The sequence below is a fragment of the Bombus pyrosoma genome, linkage group LG6 (genome assembly GCF_014825855.1).
Source record: "Bombus pyrosoma isolate SC7728 linkage group LG6, ASM1482585v1, whole genome shotgun sequence".
Classification (NCBI taxonomy): Eukaryota; Metazoa; Arthropoda; class Insecta; order Hymenoptera; family Apidae; genus Bombus; species Bombus pyrosoma.
The window spans coordinates 10,696,005-10,722,709 of NC_057775.1; the positions used below are offsets into that span (position 1 = coordinate 10,696,005).

Below are 26,705 nucleotides of genomic sequence, written 5' to 3' on the forward strand. Positions count from 1 at the left end.
TAAATGTCAAGTCGCTTGCTATTTGAGGTCTCCATTATTTTTCTGACGATGTATTGATCGATGCTATGTGGTCATAACAGATTTGATTATTAATTATTGACTATTGTATCGATTCAAAGTGTAGGCATAATATGTTTTTAATAAATATCATGAATACGCTATTTGTTTTATATTCTGTCTATTTAATTCTGGCAGTACGAAAAAACAAATATTTCCCGATCCACTTAAGTAGATATACAATATGCTTAAATAATATTACAAAATATAATATAGTATAATATAATATAATATAATATAAAGTATAATATAAAATGCATAAAAACATTGGCCTCTCGTTGGAAGCAACAAATTTCCGTATAATTATACCTGTTAGTGAAAATAATAATTTTTGTTCGTTGGTTAATGGGTCAGAATACCTCTGCTGCTATTTTTTCAGTTAATATCTCTTCCCTTACCTTTTACTTCAAATAACGAGCATAGTTAACATCTACATAAATGCCGTAAAAAAATTAGACGAACCTCTGAGAATATATTCAGTTTACTTTCAAGATTAAAAACTTCGTAGCCTGTTAATATCGTGGTCCTATGAGGTTCCCGAAATTAAGGATAATTTGATTACATAATTTCGTTAAGCGCGTAATAGGAAGACGGAAGCGCGAGATACGTCACGGTTCAGCATGATTTTAATCTAAAAGTCCATCAAACGTTGATTGCAATAGATGTGACTTTGACGCTGTATTGTTGAACTCTGCGCGAGAAGTTCTCAACAAAGAACTTTGTGAAAACGGAAGGTATGAATCCCGTACGCAAGTCAAGTGAATGCTTGTCTCGGAGTCTGTGTAACAAGAGGGACATAAGTAGATCGTTATCCTCCCAGTCTCATTATTTTAGATACAGTTAATGACATACAGCAACCTTCATAATTATTCGAGTGATAGCTGATTCGAATCTAACTGCAGTCAGGCACGTTACTTTTTGTAACGTACTGTTTAACGTAGTTCTTATTTGATAAATTCCGGTATTTTTATGTTCCACTTAGAAGGGAAATTTTATTTTAACATTTTCTATTCTGTAGCTTTAGTTTCAATGATTTTTTTTTTAATTCATACCAGGCTAGTGTTTACAAAATGCTTAATTACTGTATAAATCATCGTTAGTGGCTTGAAAATAATGTTCTTTATTGAGGAGGTATTTTATATTTCAAATTCAATTTCAACGTAGTTCTTTCACAGTATCACATATTTGATGAAAGTCATTGTCGCACGATTGGAAGCAGTTTCCTCCTGCTGGTTATTTAGAGTTTCTTAAGAGATCGCATGCTCTCCGTGCATTTCCATTCGCCTCCGTAATGTACTTTATCAAAATACATAATTCACTTTACACGCGAATCACGTGAACTATTTATGTATCATGTTATACGTAGAATTGTTCGTTAAGTAGGATCTCAGATGACTTAAGAAGTGGTTTCGTTGAAAAATACAATGGCGTGTAGTTGTTTACAACAGTTTACAACGCATTAAATTACTGTTACTCGGTGGCTTCGTATTAAATCATTCTTAGTGGCTTTAAAATGATGTTTTCGAATGGAGAAGTTTACTCGGCATCAGAAATAATTTTCTAAGGAAATTAATGGTGTCGGATGAGAAAAACGAATAGTATTATATATTATATATATTTTGTATTGGCTTCGCGATATTAGTTTTATAAATTTAGGATGAATCAAGTAGTCCAGAATCGAAACCTGATTTATGTTTGCTTTATTATTATCATTTTAAAAATTGTTTTAGCATACGATGAAGCAACGACATATAGATCTAATACAGAAATCGGAAATCTCTTAATACATAGAAGAAGAATGAACATAATACCAAGAGTAGAATGAAACAGCGGTTAGAAAACATAATAGATTTATTATATGTGTGTCTGAAATAGTTGCAGCGAAACTTTTGCTTCTTCCTATGAGTACTACACCCGTAGTTTAGCCTCATTCTTTCTTGCACCCTATAGATAATTATCGATATTTTTATTACCTATATTCATCGGTAGTACGTATATTCGTATAAGTTCTTTGCAATCTAAGGTTCAAAATGAATTAATAATTCGTAAATGTACTTTGTACGCGTTATGAAATCTACATGTTGGATTTACTTCCAAAAATAAACGACAGAAAATCTCAAGTTTCAATTTAATAGTATCCAGACACCAGGCACTGCCAATTTCAAAATCTTTATACGCATTCGCAATTTCCATTGCTACGTAAATATTCGCATAATAGCATAGTCGCGAGATATGGACATCGTGGTAAATCGCGTTTTAATGGTTGGATTGTCGTCATCGTGATAAAAAAAAAATGAGTTGGAAAAAAACTCGGAGAGCTCGCGTCAAGTTGTGTTCCCTTGTCGCTGGAAAAACTGTTTACAGTTTTCTTCTTACTTCTTCTTCTACTTCTTCTTCTTTTTTTAAAGAAGGGGCGCCAGCTAAATTGATAGACGAAGGACAGACAGGAAAAAAGTATCACGTGCAACGATAAGGTCACTGTCGGTCTAAGAGACACGAACGATCTCGCATGTCTATACTGTACGATCCACTACATAATTCCAGTTGAACTAGACCTACTAACCGGACAGCATTTCTATCGATCTATTTCACACGCACGTAATGTGTACTCTTAACAAACAGCTGTCGGTGGTCTACGCGTCTCCGCTTCGATGACCGAGGGTATGAGAACGTGAAGCGTGTCTATAGGCAAAAATACATATGGGAACGGTCACGTCAGTTGCAATTCAGCGTAATATACGTATATAGAGCGAGTTACAGAAATGTTCGTGCTCTCGCTATTATTGAATCTGATTATTGATTAATGTTCTTTAATAATAAAAATTATATTTCCGAAGATTATATCGAAGTCAAAGATTTCATGTTTTCTTCTCACTTTTCGGCATAGTTTTTTGACGCTGTTGGTTTTTTTATACAACTTAGATATATATATATATATATATATATATATATAAATTTACTGTAACGTATATATGTCTAATAGATTATAGAAATATATCGTAAATTGAAAACGTGTGCGTGTAGCGACTAAATCGATATCTATGACTACTATATATTCATACACTCCTCGTCAAAACGATAACCCAGGTGTGCTATCTTTAATTTCTCAATGACGTGTGCAAAGTTTTTCGTCTGTAACGCATAATATCAAAACATTATGAGCTGAGAATATGCGATTCGTTGAAAATAATTAAAAATATTATGAGGTTTAGTGTGTAACAAAAAAAATTGTTTTATTTTAAGAACGAAATGATAACACACTCTGTTAATATGTTTAGAAATTGTTCAATAGTTCATGATCTGTCAACGAGTAAAGATTACAGTACAATATTATATAAATTTGTAAGTATGGGACGCGGAAAAAAATTAAACGAGTCTGAAAAAAAGCAAATACTCGAACTAAAACAGCAACGGTTATCAGTAACAAAAATATCGAAAGTAATAAGACGTCGTAGAGTAATACACAATTTCTTAAAAAATGTTGAAGATTATGGCAAAAAGAAAAGTACTGGTCGGCCGTCATCGTTACCCGATCGTGATAAGCGAGCAATTTTGCGTGCAGCTTCCAACTCGCAGTTAACAACGAAGCAAATAATGGAGAAATGTAGTGTTAGTGCCAGTGTTTCAAGTGTTCGTCGAGTTCTACTATCCTGCAAAAATATCAAGAGGCTAAAATTGAAAAAGGAACTTTCTTTAACAACGAAACACAAAGTAGAACGTTTACGCTTTGCAAAAGAATGAATGCAGTGGAAAAAGAAATGGAGAAGAGGGTACTATCTTCAGACGAAAAAGATTCAATTTGGATGGTCCTGATGGGCTCTAATATTATTTTCATGACATAAGAAAAGAGACAATGTCAGCAATTCGACGACAAATGGGAGGAGGCAGCGTGATGGTTTGGGCCGGCATCGGTTATTTCGGCAAGACAAGTATCAAGTTCATCAATGGGAGAATGAATAGTGTCCGATATATAAATTTAATCAAAGAACAAATAAATAATCATGCAGAATGCATTTCTGGACCTGATTACATCTTTCAACAAGATAATGCATCTGTACACACATCAAGATTGGTCCAATTATATTTTAATGAAAATAATATATCTATTTTGCCGTGTCCTGCACGCTCTCCGGACCTTAATATTATTGAAAATTGCTGGGCAGAACTTGTACACGGTGTATACGCGGTTGGAACGCAGTATCAACACGTACAAGAATTAAAAAATGCAATGGTACGCGAATGGGATACGTTAAGTCAAAATTATATCATTATTAAATAAATATATATGTTTGACAAATAATTATTGCCGGTTACAATTTATATTGATTATTATTTTCTTATTGTAGATGTGTTATCATATCGTTTTTAAAATAAAAAAATTTTTTTTTGTTACACACTAAACCTCATAAGATTTTTAATTATCTTCAACGAACCGCATATCCTGAGCTCATTATGTTTTGATATTATACGTTACAGATGAAAAACTTTGCACGCGTCATTGAGAAATTAAAGATAGCACACCTGGGTTATCTTTTTGACGAGGAGTGAAAGCACTAAATTTGGATTTATATTTTTATGTGAATATTTATTTTGCATATTAGTCGGGTTTTAACATTCTGTATATTGTTTATATGTAAACGTGGAAGGTTTAATTATTTTGTATTCACGCGGCGTACGTTCCTATGATAAAACAACAATGAGAATGACGATTTATGATAAGCTGTTTAGAAGTGTCGTTTTGATACCAAATTGCTGGCAATACGAAAGAACTCTGTCATCGTTGAATGATTTATGGTGTTGGTTATTGGTACGATCTACATATCCATAGTCAAGAGATTTTGTATATTGGCAGATCGCTTTATTGCTAGTTTTCAGTCTACTTCGCGTAGTTCATGTTCAAAGGTGTGATAATCAAAAGTTGTTCCTCTTTCTCACGAGAAATATGTTTTAAATCAATTTTCAGTATTTCCAATAATTTTCAAGTTGTAAAGATATTTCAACATTAAGCTTATCTTTTCCTTTCGGTATTTATAATCGCATCAACTGATCGTACGAGTTACTTATAACGCAAAGCAATGGAAAGATAGATGTGGCACTGTAGATTACTGTATCATATGGAATATTTCAAGTAATTTAATTCAGCTGTTAGTATCCTCTTGTATTATCTTTTCAAACAGAAAGAAATGTGTAACGATAAAAAATGCACGATTGAAACGTTATAAGAATATATGTATAGAATCATAGATTTAATGAGAGTATAAAAATAAAATGTAGAATTGCGAGAAGAATTATTCATTGCCAGTTAATTAGTGATACGTAAATGGGTTGAAAAATTGTTGTAAAGTGGTCTGTAAGGTTGATGATATGTTTCGAGGACAGCAGCAATCAGCAGCTCAACGATTATATCTATGTCTACCTACAAGATACAACTTTTTCACAACAGCAATCAATATGTGACCTAAATTGGTTTCGTAGAAAAAATAGTCGTATTTCTTTCACAGTAGTCTTGGCAATTACAGTCGAAATCACGTGTAAGATGCGTACAATTTTAGCATAAGATCCATTACTCAGCTTGTATTTAACGAGTACCACCGATAATTTGTTACTTTTAATAATATCATATAATGTGATGGAATATATTATATCAAGACCAAATTTACTTTATAATATAAAATAATTTCAAATTGTATGAAATATCATCTGCATTTTATCGCACGTCTGCCAAATTTTACAAAATTCTATACCTTCGATTAATCGAATAATAATTATTAATTGTATTTAACGGTATTACGGAATTTATCAGAGAACGCAATATTATTAAATCTGCAATATTAACTTGCCGATTGATTGCATGAAGTAACTGATTGTTAATTAAGGTTGTGATTACTTCAGAATTAGATTATTAATAACTCGATGAGACGCAACGAACAAATAATCTCCTCGATAGTTCTTTTATGTTTAATTATGAAACTTTATAAATAAAAAGCCGCCGTATTTAAATTACCTAAAATATACTTGTTAAATATGTATACACAATTTGCTATTAATCGATGGTAGAAAATGTGCAGTCCTGGTTAATGAATTATTATAATTATTACATCATTGCAATAGGTGGCCAATTAAATCGATAACATGTTATACACGAAGAACACGAAACGTTGCGGTGACTAAAATTAATTTCTAAAACTGTCGAAACAAATATAAAATATAATATAAATACTATAAATATTAAATAATACAAATATAAAATAAAATATAAAAAATTGTAATGCTCGTTTCCGTGATTTTATATTTTCATTAATACATCAAATATTATTTACGAATGAAAGGAATCTCCAACTTCAGATATTTCGATGGAAAAATTTAATAAACACACGTATGTCCATATTAGTGTAGAATTCCACCGAGAAGAATTAAACTTTCCTTTTTAAGTTTTCCTCGATTTCTTTTTCCTACTCTCTGTTTATTCTTGACAATTGAAATTCCAATAATTAACGAAAACTTTCTCTGTTTATCGTTACAGAGCGAAAGAAGATCAATTTTGTTGAAGTAGCATACTGCAAACAGTTCGACTCGAGATTCTTTGTAAGCTGGGCATGGTCTTAGGGACGACGGCGGGGCGATGACGCTCTACCACCGTCCTTCGTCATCGCCAGGAGTCCTTCAGGACTCGCACAGTCTCCCGAACCCGATCCTGAGTTTCGCCTCGATCCTTACCTCAGATAACAAACGTTACTATCGTTGTTCAACGTGGAAACTGGCAAAGACGAACGCCACCATCGCGTTCGTTAGGAGGCATGAAGGATCGACCTCATCGACCTTACCGAGACCATCACGGACAGGCGATGCCTCTAGAGGAGGTTCAGGGATTGCTGCTTCCACCCTCCAGAACAGGTAACACGTTCCTCTCTTTATCTTATCTATTGCCATCGCATAAAATTTCCTCGTTTTTTCACACCTTTTTAACGAATTATGAGGTTTTTGTCTTCTCCGTATTGTACCATCTTTGTATCGCTCCTGGAAAAATTTTCTATTATCTTTTATGATTCGGGATGGTTTTCATCAGATACATTCTTTGTTTATACCTACGCAGACTAACGCTAACTTTACCAGGTTCGGTTGAATGACCGATTTCAAAATTTAATTTAAAACGTTCATTGTAGTTTCTTTCGTTCATCTAACTTTATGTAGATTCCTATATTAAGAAAAATCGAGAAATTGATTAATCGGATAATATAAGAATTTGCATAAAGTTAGAATTTACAGAAGAAATAACAGTAAATGTACAATTTTCAATGAAATTTTGAAACCGGTCATTTAACCCAGCCAGGTGAGGTTAGCGCTAAGTATCATTTTGAATCAGTGGAATAAATCAAAGTGCTCTTTTTTGGCGACTTTAGCAGAAAATTAAATAAACTAAAGTGTTTCTTCGTAATTCACGACAGTTAACTTTCAACATCGTTAAGCACTTTGCGTACTTGTTTAATCTCTTAAGTACAGTTGAAGTTTGTGAGGGGTTGTTTCTCTGTACGGCAGTTTGACGCGAATTACGCGTAAACGATACAGCACTGCAATGCGTGACGAAAAGGCTGTTCTCTACACAAGCACATTGCAATCAAGTTTTTGATAATTAAATGATAATTTTTATTGAAGATATGATGCATATACTTTAACTTTAATAATTTACTTTAATAATTAATAATACAATTGAGTGTGATATATTTTAAAGCACGTCACAATTTTCACATTCATAGTGCGATAATGTTTTTCAAATTGCTCTTCGTTTTCTATGTTGAAGCGATATTTTGAGGTTGGAGATTCTAAAAAATTATAAGGATACGGATCAACATGTTAAAAAGAGCAAATAATAATGGTATATTTATTTTATCGGAAAGCAACAATTGATATCTGACACTGGCGTATCAAAAACAAAGACTGTATATTCTGTCTGTATATTGTTAACACTGTTATAAAACGTTGCGAGGACAAGAAAAGTGTGAAGCAAGACAAATGAAAAAGATCGTTTAGTTCAAACGGTGAGCGAATGAGTCAGTAGAGTGAGCCACTATAGTGGCGTGTCGTAATATATGATGACATCCGCGAAGTCACTATAGTGGCGCATCGTACCTAAGAGATTAAATATACGTAGGTACGCTCAGTCGAAAAAACTTCTTGTGCCGTTTGAAGAATAATTTTCATTCTTAATCCTAAAACTTTTTTTAGCCCATCTGTAAATTTGTTTTTGCAAGTTTTCTTCGTCTTTCACATGTGTTACGCCACGATGCTTTCCATAGGCCGTATTCCTAACCGTCGCTCGTGGCACCACAGTGTCGCGAGCGAATCGTCTCAATCGGCCCGACAAATATACAATGTAGCGGCAAACATCAAACAGAGCGAGTTCTAGAAACGTCGATTTGTTCCGTTATTTTAAATACACTCAGAAGGTGACACGCGTGATCATGGCGTGATCGGTGGCGTGACCCGAGCGTGGTGGGGATCGCCTCCTATAGAACACAAAGGGCCCATCGAAGGGCAATCAGTATCGATTGAAGATCCGAGCGGAATGCACTAAGAGAATCTAACGAACGAAATCCAAGTCGCCTAATCTACGAAATACATAAAAGAATATTGTAAAGTCGAGTCGAATTATTGTATCAAACTAACTGCATAATTCTTAAAATAATTTGTGGCGTTTCATTATACTATTTTATATATGGTCAAATATACCATTTTTTGTTAATCCTGTTAATTCAGTGTTAACTTCATTTAACCACCTCTGTTATCTTAACCGAAACAGGGGAACGACTAATTCGCGGCGTCGATTATCCGAATCGTAACGAGAATTTACGCCTCTCGCTGACGCGCTTTCCTCGCGATAGCGTCTCTCCGCGAACGGTCGTAACAACATGTTTTATAAATGTTTACTCAGTATTGAAGAATTTCTTATACCGTTTGAAGAACAGTTTCTGTCTTTGATCCTAGAACTGTCTGTATTTTACCTTGTTTTCTTGGTTTTTCACACAATTTTTAAACGAATACTCATGTGAAGAAGTTTTTGTACTTGATAGATTTTAAATTTTAATGCTTGAAGGAGCCGTAAGAGGAGGCTACGCCAATCGTAAGATTTCAAATTACAATCTTTTTTTTATAAAACAAACTTCTCGTAAAATTATTTCTAACTCGATTAAGCTTTCATACAAGTTGGATTTACCTATAGTACCAATGTTTTATAAATACAGCAGAGTTCGTTTATATGGACCTGTCGGAGGACTGGTCGTTTCATATAACTAGGTCGTTCGTATAATAGAAGTCCACCTATTTCTCCCCACCATCTATCATTTTTCGTTCAGTTTAATAGAAAGTTCACGTTCGTACGAGAGGAGTCCACGAAACATTGCTTTTGCTTTTGAATACATAATCAATAATGAATGACGAGAGTGTGTCGCATAATGCGTGCTTTTATTGTTTATATCTTATTGTTCGATATTCGGTATAAATGGATTGATTCTCGGCAGTAGTTCAGATAATAGGAGCTCAGTTAAAGTTCAGTTAATCAGGCACGACTGAAATTTCATTTACGCAAGTGGAGTTACATAATCCGTATAAATGTATTAAATACAATATTTTTTAATATTTTGTATATATATATATTTTTTTACACTGGACGATATTCAGAAGAGCATAGAATTTTTACCGATATTGTGAATAAGATATGGAAAATTCGTCGGGCAATCATTACGTTAACGATGAATCTCGTTTAAGCGAGATTATGCAGCGTCCGTTAAATTTTCATGAAAATCTGGATGGTCCTGCACCGAGTGCGCCAGTCGATATAATTTTGAATTTGGTCATCGGTTATGAAAAGCCGAGCTTTACGAGGGCTGTTTAAGCAGTAAAATTTTATTGTCTTCCTTTATTACGTATACGATATATTCGGAAGTCAGTAGTATTCTACCGGATTATACAGACAGGACGCGATAAGGATTTGATGTTTCTTCGTATTTATCGTGAAATCTTTGGCACGATGGTCAACTATTTCGAAGGAGAAATAAAACGTGACGAGTAACGATGGCTCGAATGAATAACCGTGTATTGGTTGTGTAGCTTTGATAGTCGAATCTTGCACAAACAATTCCTACTTTTTAAGTCATATACTTGCCATTTTTGACCTTTATCATAAACGTCTTGCAAGTAATCGGATTTTTCGTATCGGATAGCTACGCGATTTCGATTTTCTCAGCTTCACGAATACGTCTGACCATACGCAAGTTAAATCCCTGTTATAAATCGTAAAAGGAAGTAAAAATAGCATTGATCTATTTGTCTTACATGGCCCTTAGAAATACGTCGCCGTTCACAACTACTACATCTTCTTTACTCAAACATAATGTCTCTATTCCCTTATATCTCTTTTTCCTATCTACCAACATTTAGCAAGGATAGTCCCCGAGGAGACCTGGTAAAACTGTGAAACAACGAAAGGTCGGTAAGTTTAACCTGTAGGAAGATATATATACATACATACACACGTACACACAAATATTATATGTCTAATTGTGTCAGAGAAAAGGTCATAGCATTAAATCATCGGATAGCAGGTTTAACAAAGTATATTTCAGAGTATATTACACATCGACGCTCTTTCCGAGGAATTGATTGTTTTCTTTCGGAAACTCTATCACATCGGATATTTTCGATAATTTATTGAATCGGAAATCAGGGGAGGCATAGATTAAGAGTTAAGTGGCTTTAACGTTGACACAGCTTACTCGAGGCTCGGTAAAACGAAGGTTAATTGCCACTTAGTAACGTTCCCGAGAAACTCATCACCTATTTCCTCGTTCATAATCGTATTCCTTCGAATAATTATAATCTGCCATTGTCAACGACGTCGATCGGTTGACCGACGTTGATGAATAAATATAACGTGGAAAAAATTCCAAGCCGTCGACTACTCGTACTTTGATCGATCTTCGTTGGCCATTTTTATATTATCGAAAATGATAACATCGTGGGAAACATCGTGAGCGTTTAACTATTTGCACGCACCTTCGTTTACTTTTATCGGCAGTCTTCAAATCGGTTATGACAAATGAAATTAATTCAATTATTAATAAACTCAGCATTCACGAAAGATGAAGTAAACTGATGTAAACATGCTCGATTTAATTTTGTGTTTCAATTACAGAGCCTGGCGATCTAATATCAGATTTACTTTCAAGTTAAAGTAAGATATCTTTGAATATTCAGTGACGCGTCGCGAATTTACTCTTCCCGAGATTAAAAGATCTTTAGTCGCATTGATACGCGATTTTTGCACGGTTGGCTGCTCGTTGAATTAGTATTGATCGACTGATTCACGGTGAAAAGTGAGTGGAAAATAGATGTTCCCAAACGATGGATTAACTCGAACGATACGAACGTTAAAACGTTAGTGAAATGATTCTGCAGGACTATTCGACGTTTCTATTCTGCTGATGAAATGGTTCGAATAATCGCCTATCCAATTTGTTCGAGAGTTCGAGTCGTTCGAGTGTTAGATGTTCCTCCGTCTGATAATTCAAGTGTTTCTGACTTGCAAATTTTCAACGCTGACCTTGCAAGGGCCATGCAAGGGTGATTTTCGACATTATACATGCTGATTGGTATTCATCGAACGCAAGGATGTTTCAATGAACGTGTTTCTAAGGTGTCGCGCACACCATTGCGTGCGCGTTTCACGTACCGCAGAGAAAGGATGAAACATTTTCTATAGAAGATTGCATGCATATAGATGTAACATACCGCATTAACGTAATTGTATTTTTAGTCGAGCTCGTGGTAATTAATTATCGCATCTACAGCGCCAGTATCGATCGAAAAAATGGCCTCTGGCTATAATAATTCCCGAGAAACTATATGTAACTTCAGCATATACGAAGTTGCATTCTTTTTCCATTTATCGAACGAGTAATTTACTCTTGGTTAATTATCACTGGGTTATTTGAGATGGAATTCTAGATGGAATAAAAAGATATATATGCTTCATTCTACTATTACGCCTGTATATATGAAAGAAAGAAACTTGTTAGTGATTGACTTGTTAATGATAAAATTCGTTTATACGGATTATATTTCTAATAATTTTGTAATATCCGTAGTTCTTCTTATACTTACAGTACATACAGCTTTCATCATTTTTCTATCGTTTTATGTTTCCGTGGGTTACATGATAATCATTTGTAAAGTTACACGCATAGTCGAGAATATAATACAAATTTATAAAGTAATAGGAAGTAATTTATAAAATAATACAAAGAGCTTTATCAAATACTTTTAATTAAGACTCTGAGATAAGAAACTGTGAGGAAGATAAAAAAATGTAAAAAAAAAGGTTGTATAAATTGATCGAAGAAAAAAAAATACAAATGAAACCGTCTTGACGGATTAATGCAAGTTCCAATTTGCAAGTTAGTCGGTAAACACGCAATACATTGGTCGACGAATTGACCGGAAGTAGTACCAGCGAGCACCGTCGTTGCAAACATCTAGACGATGTATTTTTGGTGTCCGGGCCTCATTGCAGTTTCTCTGTTTTACGACAGGTAACCGGGGACCTCTGAACGTGACGATTGTACAGGTCGGAAAAGGAAACGGGGGCGGTGGAGATGGCGGAAGTGATTTACTGAGATTGGAACCACCGTCGGATTTAAGGCCAGCACCGTCGCCCTTATCCGACACGAGTGCTACGCTGCAGTCCGACAACAATGATACTTTTAGCGGAGGTGAGGTTGTTCACGATTATTGTTCCCTTTCTTTCTTTCCGTTGATGCACTTGAATATTGCGATATCTATTTACCTTTAATATCATAATGTGTTGAGAATTTCACGGCCCGGTTTGTTAGATGGCAATCGACTGTAACCACCTCGTTCATTGGAATTTGAGCTTTATCTTCTTAACACTTTACTGACCGCTAGCTGTTCAACAGTATACGCACGTCCGACCGGCAGCTCAGGCTCAGCACATTCTCCCTGCCGTCGGCTCTGTTCCGGTTTAGACTCTCCAATACCATTCTTTTCGTTCATCGCGAATGGTAAGTTTTTCAAATTGGTATAAAATTGTGGGAGCTTACAAAGCAACGCAACTAACGCAACTGAGCAACGTACCTTAGTACTAAATAACAAATTACTGCTCAAATAATGAGAAAGATTGTCGACGACAATTAATAGGCTATCGGTCGGTAAAGTGTTAATTTTTGTGTGTTTCGTGGACCTTTCAAATTGATTTATCGAATCGTAATGGCCTTGTATTTTGTATTATTGTTGAGGTTTTATATCTCTGAACAGAAAGGGAAACGCGTGGATGAATGTATTATAGGATTTCTTTATCAGAAATGTTAGAAATCAGGATTTCCAGTGGTTTCTATTCTACATGATACTGTATTGATAAATTGATTCATTACAGTGGATTAAACAGAAAACGATGATTATTTAACGTGAACTTAATGCAGTAGTGTGACTTTTGACTCTTGACTCTCCGGTGGCTAACTGAACATCAACTGCTGCGGTGCCGAAATATATTGATGGCCGTTAGGCCTATTGAAGTTTTCCCACCCTTTCGGCTTGTCAACATTTGCGCTTTATCGTCGACATTGTCTGTATGTCGACGATCTTTCCGCGGTACTGGATTGTCAATTAAGTGATTGCGGATTTTGTCATTACCAACTAATGACAAAATTCGCAATCACTTAGTTGCCAACCCAATATAATAGAGACGAATGAAGCTGCTGTAAAGAGAATCGTTGTGCCAAAAACTAAACACTAGAGAAGATGTAGAGTTTTCCTAGAAGTGAGACCCACTTCAACAATTATCGACCCTTTTTCCTCCATATATGTTACTTTGCATAATGGTCTATTATAATCGTGTTTTCTTATAAATTAAACGCTTCTTAATATATCACGAGAACGGGAAGGAAGATATTTTGCATAACGAGATAATTGAACAAAAGATTGCACAGAATAAGAGACAAATTATCAAATCGAGAAGATTCATAATCAGAAATAAAGGAAACAAACATGTACCGTGCTATAGTATTTCTGGATAAGAAATTATTTTTTCTTCAAATTTTAGTGTAAAGTAAGTTGGTGAAATGTGAAGAATTGTTGGGATTTCTTGGACACCGGTGGCGTATGTAGGTACAGGTTAAATATTGACTGCGAAGGATCGGCTTACTTTCAGTTCGTAATGGAAGGGTAGATGACGTCATATCCTGTAAGCGGAAGCGTTTCAGGGGTGAGGTCCTGGTTACAGTCAGGTTGCTAAGCGATAGTGGGAGAAAAAAGTTAGTAAAGCGCTAGATCAAAGGTGGATAAATTCATGATTGTATCGAATGTATCTTTGGATACACCGATATCTGGGGTACAAACAATATAAGCTTGATAAATAATTTATTCTATACGCGATGAGGTATTAAAAACGAATATGCTTCGAATTAATATGAAAATAATGGCAGACGGTAAAGAATTTATCGGAAAAGAACGATATACTTGGAAAATGGTGCAAACTATCGGAGAAAAGTTTTGTTAAATTAAAAAATTACTTACCACTGTAAGTAACGATATATCGGATTTTTAATATTTTAAATATTTCATTTGAAAATCTAACTTTTTGTCATGTGTTTAGCTCAGTTTGATCATTGAATACGTAGCGCATGTAAAACACATTGTTTTTTGCAAATTACGTTTGAAGGGAAGATTGATCTTATCGTCTCGGATAAGTGTAATTAGTTGAAGATTTTATTTACATCTCAATCTCCTACGCCTTCGATGTACTTAAATTTCTTAAATGACACAATGCCACAGTTTCATGGTCTGCTGAATTTTTTAAGCCAACGATTGTTTAAAAGTTCAGATGCAGTTATATGTCGTTTTATATACAGATCAATTCCCGTTTTAAACTAATTTTTCAATGTCTCAAGTATTCCGCTTATTAGACACAGAAGAAGAAGTAATAAAATATAACATGCCGTATTATAATCAGGCAAGAGCACATGAAAAATTAATACCCTTTATAGCCATTGTAACATTAAATTCAATCGCTCGAAATTGTTCGACTCGTGGCTCGAATAGTATTAATTATGAATATCCCCTGAGAATATCGTATTTCCTTATGAGTGACACGCTTTAATTCCGCATCAAATTGTTTCCGCCCGCTTCAAGTTCATGCGTGGCCGATATTTACTCGCCAAATAATTGGATTACTCGGAACCTGTGGTTCGTGTTCAGCTTGCTGTGGTTTTTTCGTGGGCGCGCTCGACAGTTTTTAATGAAAGAGTGACGGATAAAAAGGCGCGGATCGAACCGCTCGTGCAATCGTGCGTCTCTCCCTCGTCAATTCTGTCCCGTAGCAGCCACAAATTTTTATCTCGACAGATGACAATCCATTCGATCGAACAGGCGTCTCTTTGCCGCACTCGACAAAAATTAATGTACTTTTTGATAAGAAACGTAAGTTGAATTAGCATACTGAACTTTTATTGAAAAAGTTTCGAGCAATTTGCTATTTGATTGGCGATAGAATTTCATTATTGTATTTACTAAATTTGTAAATTTCTTATATAATAAAGCTTTTCATTCTTGGGTTATTCAATAAGAATTTTAATAATATTAAATTTTAATAATAAATTTTATTTTACATTCTGATGGAATTGTTTTTTAAAGATACGTATATCGTCAAAAAGAGTTGGAAAATTTCATTTGTACGACTTTGTTTAATAAATAAACGAATAAATCCTATTGAACGCAGCGCCAGTGGATAATAAATAATTACGTATTAATCGACTTGAACGTAACTCGTATTATAGTTCATCGATAATATGGTGTTCGATGTTTTGTAATTGCTGCCGCGAGTGTGCAGTGCCGTACGTTGCACAAGGAAATTTTTGCGATCGATTGCGAAAACGATGGAAATAATAACAATACCTTCGGAATAGGAGCGTTTCTAAGATGATATCAATCTTACTTAAATGATATAGGTCTTGTAAATACAAAATTTACTATTAAGAATCGACGAGGATGATAGTAAATAATAAAATTCGATTTAATTATTTTAATTAAATACGGGTTTTATTTTATACTATCTTTATCAAACGAAATCATAGCTATGAATTATCAAAGAGATTCAATTGCATTGAACGCGTTTCTATTTCATACATGGGCTTCGCGATGTGCTTTTGCAGCAGTTTCGCGAAACATCTGAGGCTTTGACAAATGGTAAATAGTTTATGCGATTATATAACATAATACGATCTCTATGCAGATTATATGTATACGGGATGGATGTATAATGCGGAGATGCGTTCCAAGCTACATCGTGTACGTAATTCCTGGTATGAATTAATAATTTAGTGTATTGAAGGCTCATGCTTTAACCAAGTAACAGGATCTTCGGACGAATAAACTAATTAACAATAATCTACTTGTGTTTCCCCTAAGCCTTGAACCAAGTATTTGATTGTTGCATAATAAACAGATTACGGACATTTATGCAAATTCATAATTTTATCAATGCAACTAAAGAAATCAAATCTAAGAAACAAAACCTTTGGATGCTTTGATTTAAAATATATCATTTTACATTTTCCACAAATAACGTTATATAAATAAACGTTCGTATGTAGTCTGATACTTAATAAATATAGTTTTGAGACGAGTGGTATGCGGAAATAGCTACAACTAGTTTTAAAATGAACATTTTTAATCAAACAAAGGATCTGAAACAATATACGTTTTAAAATAATTGTGTAAGTTCTTTTGATTTCTGTTGCTGTATCGGTTCGGTGCAATTTGATCAAATTGATATTTATGAAAAATGGTCGAAAGTCGGTGATTCAACTTGTCAAATCGCTGCTTGCAAAATGTAGAACGTACAATAGCTTTGAGAATATTATTGAGTCGGTGAAGAAAATAGTCGAAGCTTTCCGAACAAGGTAATACACGAATGAAAATAATTATTGGAAGTTTTATGGCTTTAAAATAACTGAAAGCCTGATATTTATTATGTAACGGTCTGATACTCGTAACAACGTTAATTGTGGTTTAAGCTTGAAATCATAAAACAATATCTGATAAAATTCTTTTTTAATGTGCTTCGCGTGTAAATAAAATTATAAAGCTCAGTGTCTATAAATTATTTTACAATGCATAACCGGTGCCGATTAGTCTATGTGAGAGAACTTCTATTGAATTCTATTTCTTATTGATATTAAATTTTCTCGAATAATTCCTCGACAAATTGTTGTGAATGTTTGTACACCTGGTGGATTGAAATTAACTTTTAAAGTTACTTATTTTTATCAGACTGAATCGAAAATATTTATATGTGTGTATATACATATATGTAATGTATTACGTAACCAAAATGTGCATTTATTGTCATGTGTCATAAATATGTGCTTCTACGTTGTTAATATTTATTTAATAGTATTTAACAGGAAGAATTTATTTTTGCATGTGTCTAGATTTTTCAAAATTTTGCAATACGTGTATACGTATTTAAGTTAAAAACTTTGAATTAAAAATTCTGATGTCATTTTTATTCCTATTATTCCTATTACATTCGTTCGCTGATAACTAAAATCTTAAATCATATAAAATTACCATACTTCGTATTAATTAAGTTTCAATGAATAAAGAAAATATATGTGGAAATACGAGAAGTAAAATATCTCCGGAACGAATTTCATTAAAAAATATTAGATCCTTTTAAAAGAAACTCTCTCAAAGAAACGGCGCTAACATTACACTAAAATGAAATATTCTGACAGAATGTATAGAAATAAAATATTTGGTACGCAGATGATCTAACAATAAACCTTTACGTTATACTGTACGTAGACTTAGTCTAACGTTTTCACAGTCCTCGTATCTATCCTTTAGCTTCGCGGAAACTCAATGCTTTGTGAAATGTTACTTTAAATTCTTGACGAAAAGTCTTCAAATTTTCGTACTTTTATCGGTGTTTGGAGTATTCAACGAAATTTCACGAATGTTCAGGTGTTGATCCACGATTACTGTTGGGTGCAAGTACCGGCGGCGAACGTAACACGTGGGAGGGTCGTTATCACGTAAAGGAACATCGGCGTGCTGGAAAGGCGACCTTTCAGGGCCAAGTTTACAACTTCCTGGAGCGTCCCACTGGCTGGAAGTGCTTCCTATACCACTTCTCTGTGTAAGTACCTATCAATTTTATATATATACATTGTTCGATGTTATTGATGCTTTCGATGTTTCGTATCGTTATTCCTTTTATCGATGACTATTGTTACCGTATGGAATATACGTTATCGCTTTTGTCTTTAGCTTATATCGTACGTTCTGTTAACAGTCATATATGTATTGTTACTATAAAATAATTCAAGTTTCTGAGTATCTATGAGTAGCATAAATGTATATGGATTTTGGAATTTCTCTACGTGAAGTAGGAGAAAGTATATTTCAATAGAAGCTTTTAAGTTTCGACGTTTCGTAGTAGAAAAATGTGAATTAACTAAATATTCTCTATATTAAAATGACACACGATATACCTGGTTAAAAGTTTGCTGTAAACCGAGTGGCACAGAAGCTTGCATTTACATAAAATGTAATACTTTTTAGTCGAACTGAATCAGCAGTTTTCGCCTGTGCTATGATTCTAATACATAAACATTGACCGTGGATATTCCACGATGACTAACTAATTTTTTCTATGTGTATGATATTTTTCCTTTAAGAGTCTTTTCTCCATCGATTAACCGAATTTTTCACGTTAGAAGACATTATGCAATAAGTAATGAATAATAAATGAACACCGTGAATAATAAATAGACGGCTGATGTTTATGCATTTCTGAAAAATTTAAGCGTGCAAGGACGTACAATAATAGTTACGTACATAGAAATATATGAAACGATCAAAGCAAGATATTCATTGAAATATTTAAAATCTAGAGGGTGGTTCGGTCAGGTACTATTTTTTCAATCGTCCTCGTAAAAGTGTGAACTTATATAAACATTAATAATTTAATAGGACACGTTATTTCAAGCAACTTCGTTTGGATGCTGTCTTGCGTGGTGATATGTCAAAGGCGGATTAACGGTAGTATATTGGTCCCGCTTCCTATATTATCTTCCGTGAACGTTACCACATCGATCTTTGTTGTCAGTTAATAAATATCATGGAATACGGTGTATTTCGTAAGATTGATCGCGCCAATAGAGTATTTCACGAAGCACGGGAAATACACATCGTATCTTATCCATCAGTTTGTTTATACAAATGTATGAAACATATATTCCGCGCAATTGAAACACCTTGTTCCTCTTTCCCAATTGCAAATACAAAAAAAAGTGAAAAACAAAAGAAATGTTAGACAACCTATTATTTGGAAAGATTAGAAAAAGATGTTAAAATAACAACACTAGAAATATCGAAGATATTTCTTGTATCCTTTGTAAAAATGTGTATCCTCCTTTATTATATTTTAAAATTGTCGCTAAAAGAACAATTTTCTTTAATTTTTAAAATTAAAATTAAAATTAAGCATAACTTTAATTTATACAAAAAATATGGTATAAAGTATAATGCATATCTAAAATTTCTTAAATGATAAAAATAATTACAAAACGTAGATTTAAATGTATTTAAATTATTAGTTAGGATCGATAGTTCCATCGTTGTTTACAGAAGATTTATTGCCCTTGCTAGGAAGTTGAATTCTCTTCGCACAGATGGCGTGTTCTATACCGACCTGTATCCCTTGGTCTGATCAATATCCTGGCTACATCACTTACTGAGCGTCTATGCAGAAATCTGCAATTCGATTTGTCGTACTTTGGCCCTTCTTACAAAAGCTTTTACACGTTTATAGCAACAATTAACGTTACAAATTAACAGCATCCGTGCCGTATACTACACAGAATTATAATTCTTGCAACGTAAACATTTGTTGTAAAAACAAAATCCTTAAATAATTCTTTCTGCTTTACGTTTCTATTGCTACATCTTATCTTAGCATTTATATCGTTTTATACTTTTCGAAAGTCATATACATGTTTTTGATGACTCACTGATTTTTATATTAAGAAAACAGCTGTTTTTACTTGAACCTACCCCACAAACAGAATTTTTCTACAAAGATTAGCGACCGTCTATTTGTCAATTTTCCGACAGATGAAAAACACCGTTTATTTTTCCTTACTTCGTTTATCTGGAAAAAAATACTGCTATCTCTTTTTTCCTTCGGTGGAATATGGTTCTTAATTAAATCGCGTCGATAGAGTGACGTTTTCCAGGGAGATATTCGATGAAGAAGTTGCATTAGGATATCGAAGTAGAGCAAAGTAACATTCCTGATATTTTCTTTACGTAACGAAAGCTTTTTATTTTGTTTCAAAAAAACCTATACAGTAATCTTCGTCCTTTTCTTAATTTTTTTTATCACTAGAAACAGTACAATATACAACCTTCAATTTATTAATATCGTTGCAGCAACATCAGTGGAGTACGAAAGGTTAAAAAGAAAGGTGCTTTTCATCTAAATTCGTAAATGAGCTACTGATAACGAGTACTAGTTAGGTTGGTGATTAAAACGGTTGGGACCCCAATTCAGAAATAGAATGTTGCAGTGGTTACTACTGAGAGTGGTAACTCATTGATGTAACAAAGCGGTTAATGTAACTAATGTAAGCCAGGCTTACAATGGTTGTTGCAAATTGAGCGTGTATGAACAAGGTTCTCGCGATAATAATTCTCGCTCTCATTCTGCTTTGTAGCACTGTTGGAACATGCAAATGTTGCTTGTAATAATATATAATATGCTTTAATTACGTAAATTTGTAACGAAGTGATTATGCGTATGTCGAGATTGTAGGGAAGCTATACTTGTTACACCGATTATGACTAAAATATAATACTTTGAATTAGTAAGATTGATAAAGTAATATTTGCCAGTTACATTTATCGAACATTAGCTGATTCGTTACAGTAAGTATCGAAATTAACATGTAAATGATGTTATTTAGAAAAGTTAAAGATGGTCCTCTTTTAAAGAGATAAGTGTGTATTATGGATAACGCTTGGCAATATTCAGATTGAAATATCATTTACAAAAAATTAACAAACTACATCCGATTAGTGAATTTAGAAAGTCATTCAAAATTTAAAATACAGTTTTATTTACAAAAATCAAAGTAATATAGTCTCTGTTAATATCAGGTTGTCCGAAAAGTTTCTTTCGTTTCATAAGGTGATAATAGATGAGCAACAATTTCTGTTTTATATTATCTTATTGAATTAGGTATAATCCATTTCATTCTATTTCTATTATTATATTCATGTATAATTCAATAAACTAATATAAAACAAAAAAACATTGTGCGTCTATTATTTCCTTATAAAACGAAAGAAATATTTCGGACAATTTAATAAAAACAGGATATTTTAAAAACTTATTGATCGCTAAAAATTGCCTGATATTACATATGAAATGTTATATATTTTTATATAGAAAATTAAATAAATATATAATTTCAGATATTTTTCTCTGAAATTGTTTGCTACGAGCTATACTCACTACGTCTTAGATATTTTTGCATTTTATACGAATTCTATGTATTTTTGTGTAACAGAACATGAGTAGAGGACAATTCCAATAATGTTGTTGTTTTACTTCGGAGTATCAAGATCGTTAGGATACACGTAATGTAATAATAAATGAACTCCGAGAAAAACAATGTTGCCGCTACGTGCAACCGTCAAGCAAAGACGAATTTGAATTTTCCGACTCTCCCCAGACCAATATAAATAAACGGACGCGATCGCGAGCGAATCAGTATATACCGAGTATCTACAAATTATCGATCAATATCTAGGAATTATCAGCGAGCAATTATACACTATCTTAGCGAATACGTTTGTACGACCGTCTCTCGACATTATTTATATTTATTAATTTATTTAATTCTTTTAAATATATCTGATGGATTGCAACAGCAAGTTCTCGTTATTGTATATTTCAATTCTCTACTAATTCTGTACATTTGTATCTTCGAATCCACAAATTCATACGAATCCATAATCTAATCATCAGACCATGCACGAGATTCGAAGCCATTCCCAGTCATCTAAAGTTGCGCGACTGAATCCGATTTTAATTAAAAATTTTCGGCCAACGAGATCACACGTTTTCTGACGCTGTCGGTCCGCTTTACGATCGCCCGTCACCGTCCCAGAAAAAGAATCGTAAGACATGCAATTAAGTAATTTGCCTTGTCCATCGCGGAGGAATTATTCGTGGTACGCTATTGCTGTCGTGTCAAGTTATTCAAATTATTCAAATTGGATCATGTGACGGCTCTGCATGTGGTGTTCTGCCCCCTGCGCATATATCATCGAAGGGGCCAGAAGTTGTTCGCGTGAGGAATGTTTCAATGATGATAACCGGCGCTTTCATACTAATACACCTGGGGGAGCCTGCCGCGAAAAAGTATATCGTTTCCTCGTGGAACGTTGTTCGGAAGGGAGCACGTCTGAAATAGGGTCAACGCGGTATCGAGGAGTACGTAGGGTATTTTGAAAGAAAGGCTCGGCTACTTTTATGACGTACATTCGTTTCATCGAAGCAGGCGCAGCATAGGTTCTGAGACGATATTGCTTTTATACAGAGTAGGGTCAATATATCAGACAATCGGACAGGAGGTGATTCTTTATAAAAAAATGTTGAGCTTGAGTAATAAGTTCACTCGTCAAGTCCTATCATTTATATAAAAAATCTATCCATTCAAGAAGTAGCTTTTTCGTTCCATTTATTTAAAATATTCTTCCTTATATATGGCTTAAAAAATTCAATTACGTTCAACGTATTTAATTTATATCTGTTAAACACTTTCTACAATAGTTTTTGAAATGAATGCATTAGCGAAAGGCGAAGGAATTTATTATTCAATCCGATAGGTTAATTCTGCGAATTATTTTTTAAATCACTTTCGAGCCGATCGTGATTTACTATCGCTAAAACGTTTCTTAAGCTTGAGGAACGTATTGTTACATATTGCGGTACAACGAGGAACAGCATATGATCTCTTGAAAATAATGATTTTTTTATTCACGCATCTTTATTATGTAAAATATTACTCTAGATTATGTAAAATAATACTCTATGGAACTTTTGCATCGTATAATTTATATTCGTAGCTGTTCGTTCGATACATCAACCGAGCATTAAGGCCATTAATCTACGAACGGCAGAGGAAGATCACATAGAATTTTTAGTTGCTGAATTTTAATCTCTTTCCTAACAGTATACCAAGTTGCTTATAAATACGTAATATGCATTGTATCGTTTTAAGAACAGACAAGCAGAGTGAAGCGCATTTCGCGAGATCTTCCAAAGGCCGGGTAAAGCAAAATTACACATCGTTTAATGGCAACGTGGTAGCGAAATGCGTTGCTCGTTTTACTTGAAACGGCATTAAACCGAGAATTGCGTCTCAAAACGGAATATTCCTTGTAGAACGTGCGCATACAGAGGATGTATGTTCGGAATTTTGTAATTTTAACCGACCAGGGGTTAAGAAGATCGTTATTTTCTTGAATATAACTGGATACAATATTTTAGCATTTTTGTGTTGTTTAGAATTGTTAATAGCCACCGAAATAAGTATTTCGCTTTATTTCTTTCTTCACGAAAAACATGAATTTCTCAAACGTTTTTGCACGGATATTTTCCTTTTGACGTTTCAATCTGTAGGAACATCTTTCAAAGCTACACATCATACATATGGTTAAGTATCGAATAACTCTGGAAGCAAATATTTTCCACAATTATCAGCACGCCACTGTTGCATTAGGCATTATCAATGTAACGAGTTAAGAGTCACATTCGATACACAGTCTCGCCTTTGTTACATGTTATTCTTGACACGAATTTCTTTAACGAGATCCAATCAGAATTCGCTGTCATAATTCAGCCTGTTTTGCTCCATCATTACTATCGATCTTGGACAGCAATTTCCTTCTTTTTGCTGGCCAACATCGTCCACCTGTTTTCCCATTAACGAAATGTTTTCATAACATTCCCACGACTTTGCTTTTCTTTGCGTTTTTCCGAACGAAATTTTTCTCTCGTATTGAATTTTTGTATATCTTTTACCAAAGTAAAATATAATTCCAGAATAATTTCTTCCAACTGGAACAGTGCATTAAAATCATAAACTTTTCACTAGAAATCTACTGTTAATTATTAACGCTCGTGTTATTATAACGTTACACATATTTGCTGTATCAGCTATGTGGAAGATTTTCGACCGTATTGGAGGATAATTGTTTATCGATATACCTGATGATGTTCTGTGTTTTTATTTATTTTTCGAAAAAAGACAACTTTCTGTAGATAAATATAACATTTCAATTTTTTAAGATGAATTCCATAATATTACAACGCTTCGCAAGATACACGAACGTGGTGGTTCGTTGGGTCTCCTCCCAATTTACGAAGAATTTTTTACATTATACAAGAGTTCTCCATATTTGTAGGACACAAAGTCGAAATCATGAAGATAGAAGTTTAAAAAATCACATATAGATATCGTGATCGAAGAATGCGAATAATTAAATTCTTTATTACACGAGGATTTCATTTTTGCTATCTTCGAACTGCTACTGACTCAGTACTGAGTGTGCGTAGATACGAGTATGATACATGAGACCGTCTAACATGAGATTCTGAATCATACGGCGACGTATGAGCATCATCGTTCGTAGGATACCTAAATAACGTTAACATGATTGTATACTTTCCTACATCTCGAAATAGGAAGAGCGGAGAATATTTTCATTGCTGTGGAGAATAGTTTCAAAGGGACTGAGGAAAAGAAAAAAAAAAACGGATATTGATGAATATCGCGAACAATGTATCGAGAAATTTAGAGGACGCTTCGGAGTTGGCATCGAAAAAGGGAATAGGACGAAATCAAGGCCCGGTGTATCAGAGGGAAATGGATGATGAATCGGAGGAGGCAGGATAGGATAGCTAGCAGCTTAACGACTAATATCGATTTTCTCACTTTTGTAACTATACGTATGAATATCAGAGCTGTACGTCTACGTTATCCTTCTACGTTCATCTTGGTGTTTCGTTCTTTTCCTGGTCCCATCGTACTGGACAGTGGAAATGGATGCCAATGAAGTTTTGTTAAATAGAGCTTGTTTACATAAAAATTTAAATATTCATTTCGATTATTTACTATTTAATCGAAACTATTTAATTAAAATTAAATTGTAAATAAAGTATAACAAATATGTATATGTATAATAATATGGAAGATAAAATGTATAATAAATAAAATTTAGGTATATAATTCACATAGTTTTGTCCACATATTTTTGTCCTCGACTATGTGTGGACCCCGTAACCTACTTCTTTTCAAGGCACAACGTTGGAGAACAGAGAAGGACGTTTGTAAAGCGACCCTAGTCGACCGCTTTAAGACGAGATTCGCGTGGATCCAAGCTTCTGTGCTAGATTGTGCTTCTGTTTTGCGAGCTTGGCCCAGCTACTCGTGTTTCCTCGCACAGTTACCGCGGTTTCCCCTTTTAATTCAAATTGTTCATGTTGCGTAGGATTGCAACGTGTTATCATTGCGTTGCAAAGCTTTCAACACGATTACCTTAATGCTTCATGGCTTTTCATACGTTGAATTAACTTTGCGTTGATCCTCTGTGTATCGTATTTTGTTATATACCGATGCAATAATGAAGAATAAAATCATAACAGATCCTACGTGCGTTCTATACAGGTGAGAAAATTGTCAATTTAAAAAGAATTAAATAAATTAGAATTAAGACGAACGATGAACCAGGTTTTTTAACTCCTTCCTTTTCTTTAACTTTTAAAGGAAAATAAAGGATCGAGTGAATGTTTAATTTAGACATTGGACGATAGCTTGGTCGAGTAGAGTATGTATGCGTCATGTATGTGTATGAATATTTAAACTTTGTGACCAAAGTCCTGCATATTTTTTAAATAGGTTACGAATCAATTTTGAGTATTTCGGAAATGTGGGACACTGGCCGTCTTTTTGTACACGCGTACGTACAACTAATATATTTGCTAAGATATTATTTTTGTCATAAGCTATTGATATTTATAGAATTATACGCGGATTTTTTTTATTTTTACAATTTTTTTCTCCCTTCCAATAAATTCTACCTAACCAAATATACATTAATGGTGCGTGTCGTATCGAAATATCTTCTACAATAAAAACGTGACGGTTATTAAAGAGTATGTTATACGAATCGATTAAGCAAACAGTTATGAAATGCGAGGAAAATTTTCTAGCCATTGAAAAAATCGAATACTGGAAAGTTGAAGAATTTTATACGCAGGAAGTTAAATAACTCGCAGAGGGACAAATCTAAAGTTCCATTGTAACGAAATTGTTATTGTTTACTGTAAATTTTGAAACTTTATGCCAATTTCCTCGATCTGTGAACGGATTCTGAATAATTCGAGAAATTTGAAGTGGATTTTATAAATCAAATTTCTGTTTACGTTGTTCTTCTTCGTGCATAAGGATATGAAACTACAGTGTCAAAATGAACAAAAGTAATATATTTGATATGATATAATG

General features: G+C 33.9%; 2 protein-coding genes across 2 annotated transcripts in view; both read left to right on the forward strand.

Moving 5' to 3' along the window:
- The window catches only part of LOC122568821 (potassium voltage-gated channel subfamily KQT member 1-like), a 32,456-nt gene extending 13,276 nt beyond the window's left edge, over positions 1-19,180 (forward strand). Inside the window, exons 2-5 of the mRNA XM_043729020.1 lie at positions 6,581-6,951; positions 12,642-12,821; positions 18,091-18,265; positions 19,102-19,180. Of these exons, the coding sequence (XP_043584955.1) occupies positions 6,855-6,951; positions 12,642-12,821; positions 18,091-18,265; positions 19,102-19,168 (519 nt within the window). The 5' untranslated portion in view covers positions 6,581-6,854 and the 3' untranslated portion in view covers positions 19,169-19,180. The remainder of the gene's footprint in view (positions 1-6,580; positions 6,952-12,641; positions 12,822-18,090; positions 18,266-19,101) is intronic.
- LOC122568430 lies at positions 3,406-3,798 on the forward strand. Its single transcript, XM_043728128.1, has one exon. The coding sequence runs from the start codon at positions 3,406-3,408 to the stop codon at positions 3,796-3,798; it is 393 nt and encodes a 130-aa protein (XP_043584063.1).
- Positions 19,181-26,705: the final 7,525 nt, after the last annotated feature.

Coding starts and splice junctions, on each gene's coding strand:
- LOC122568430 (XM_043728128.1), top strand. CDS start 3,406: ATGGGACGCGGAAAAAAATTAAACGAGTCTGAAAAAAAGCAAATACTC.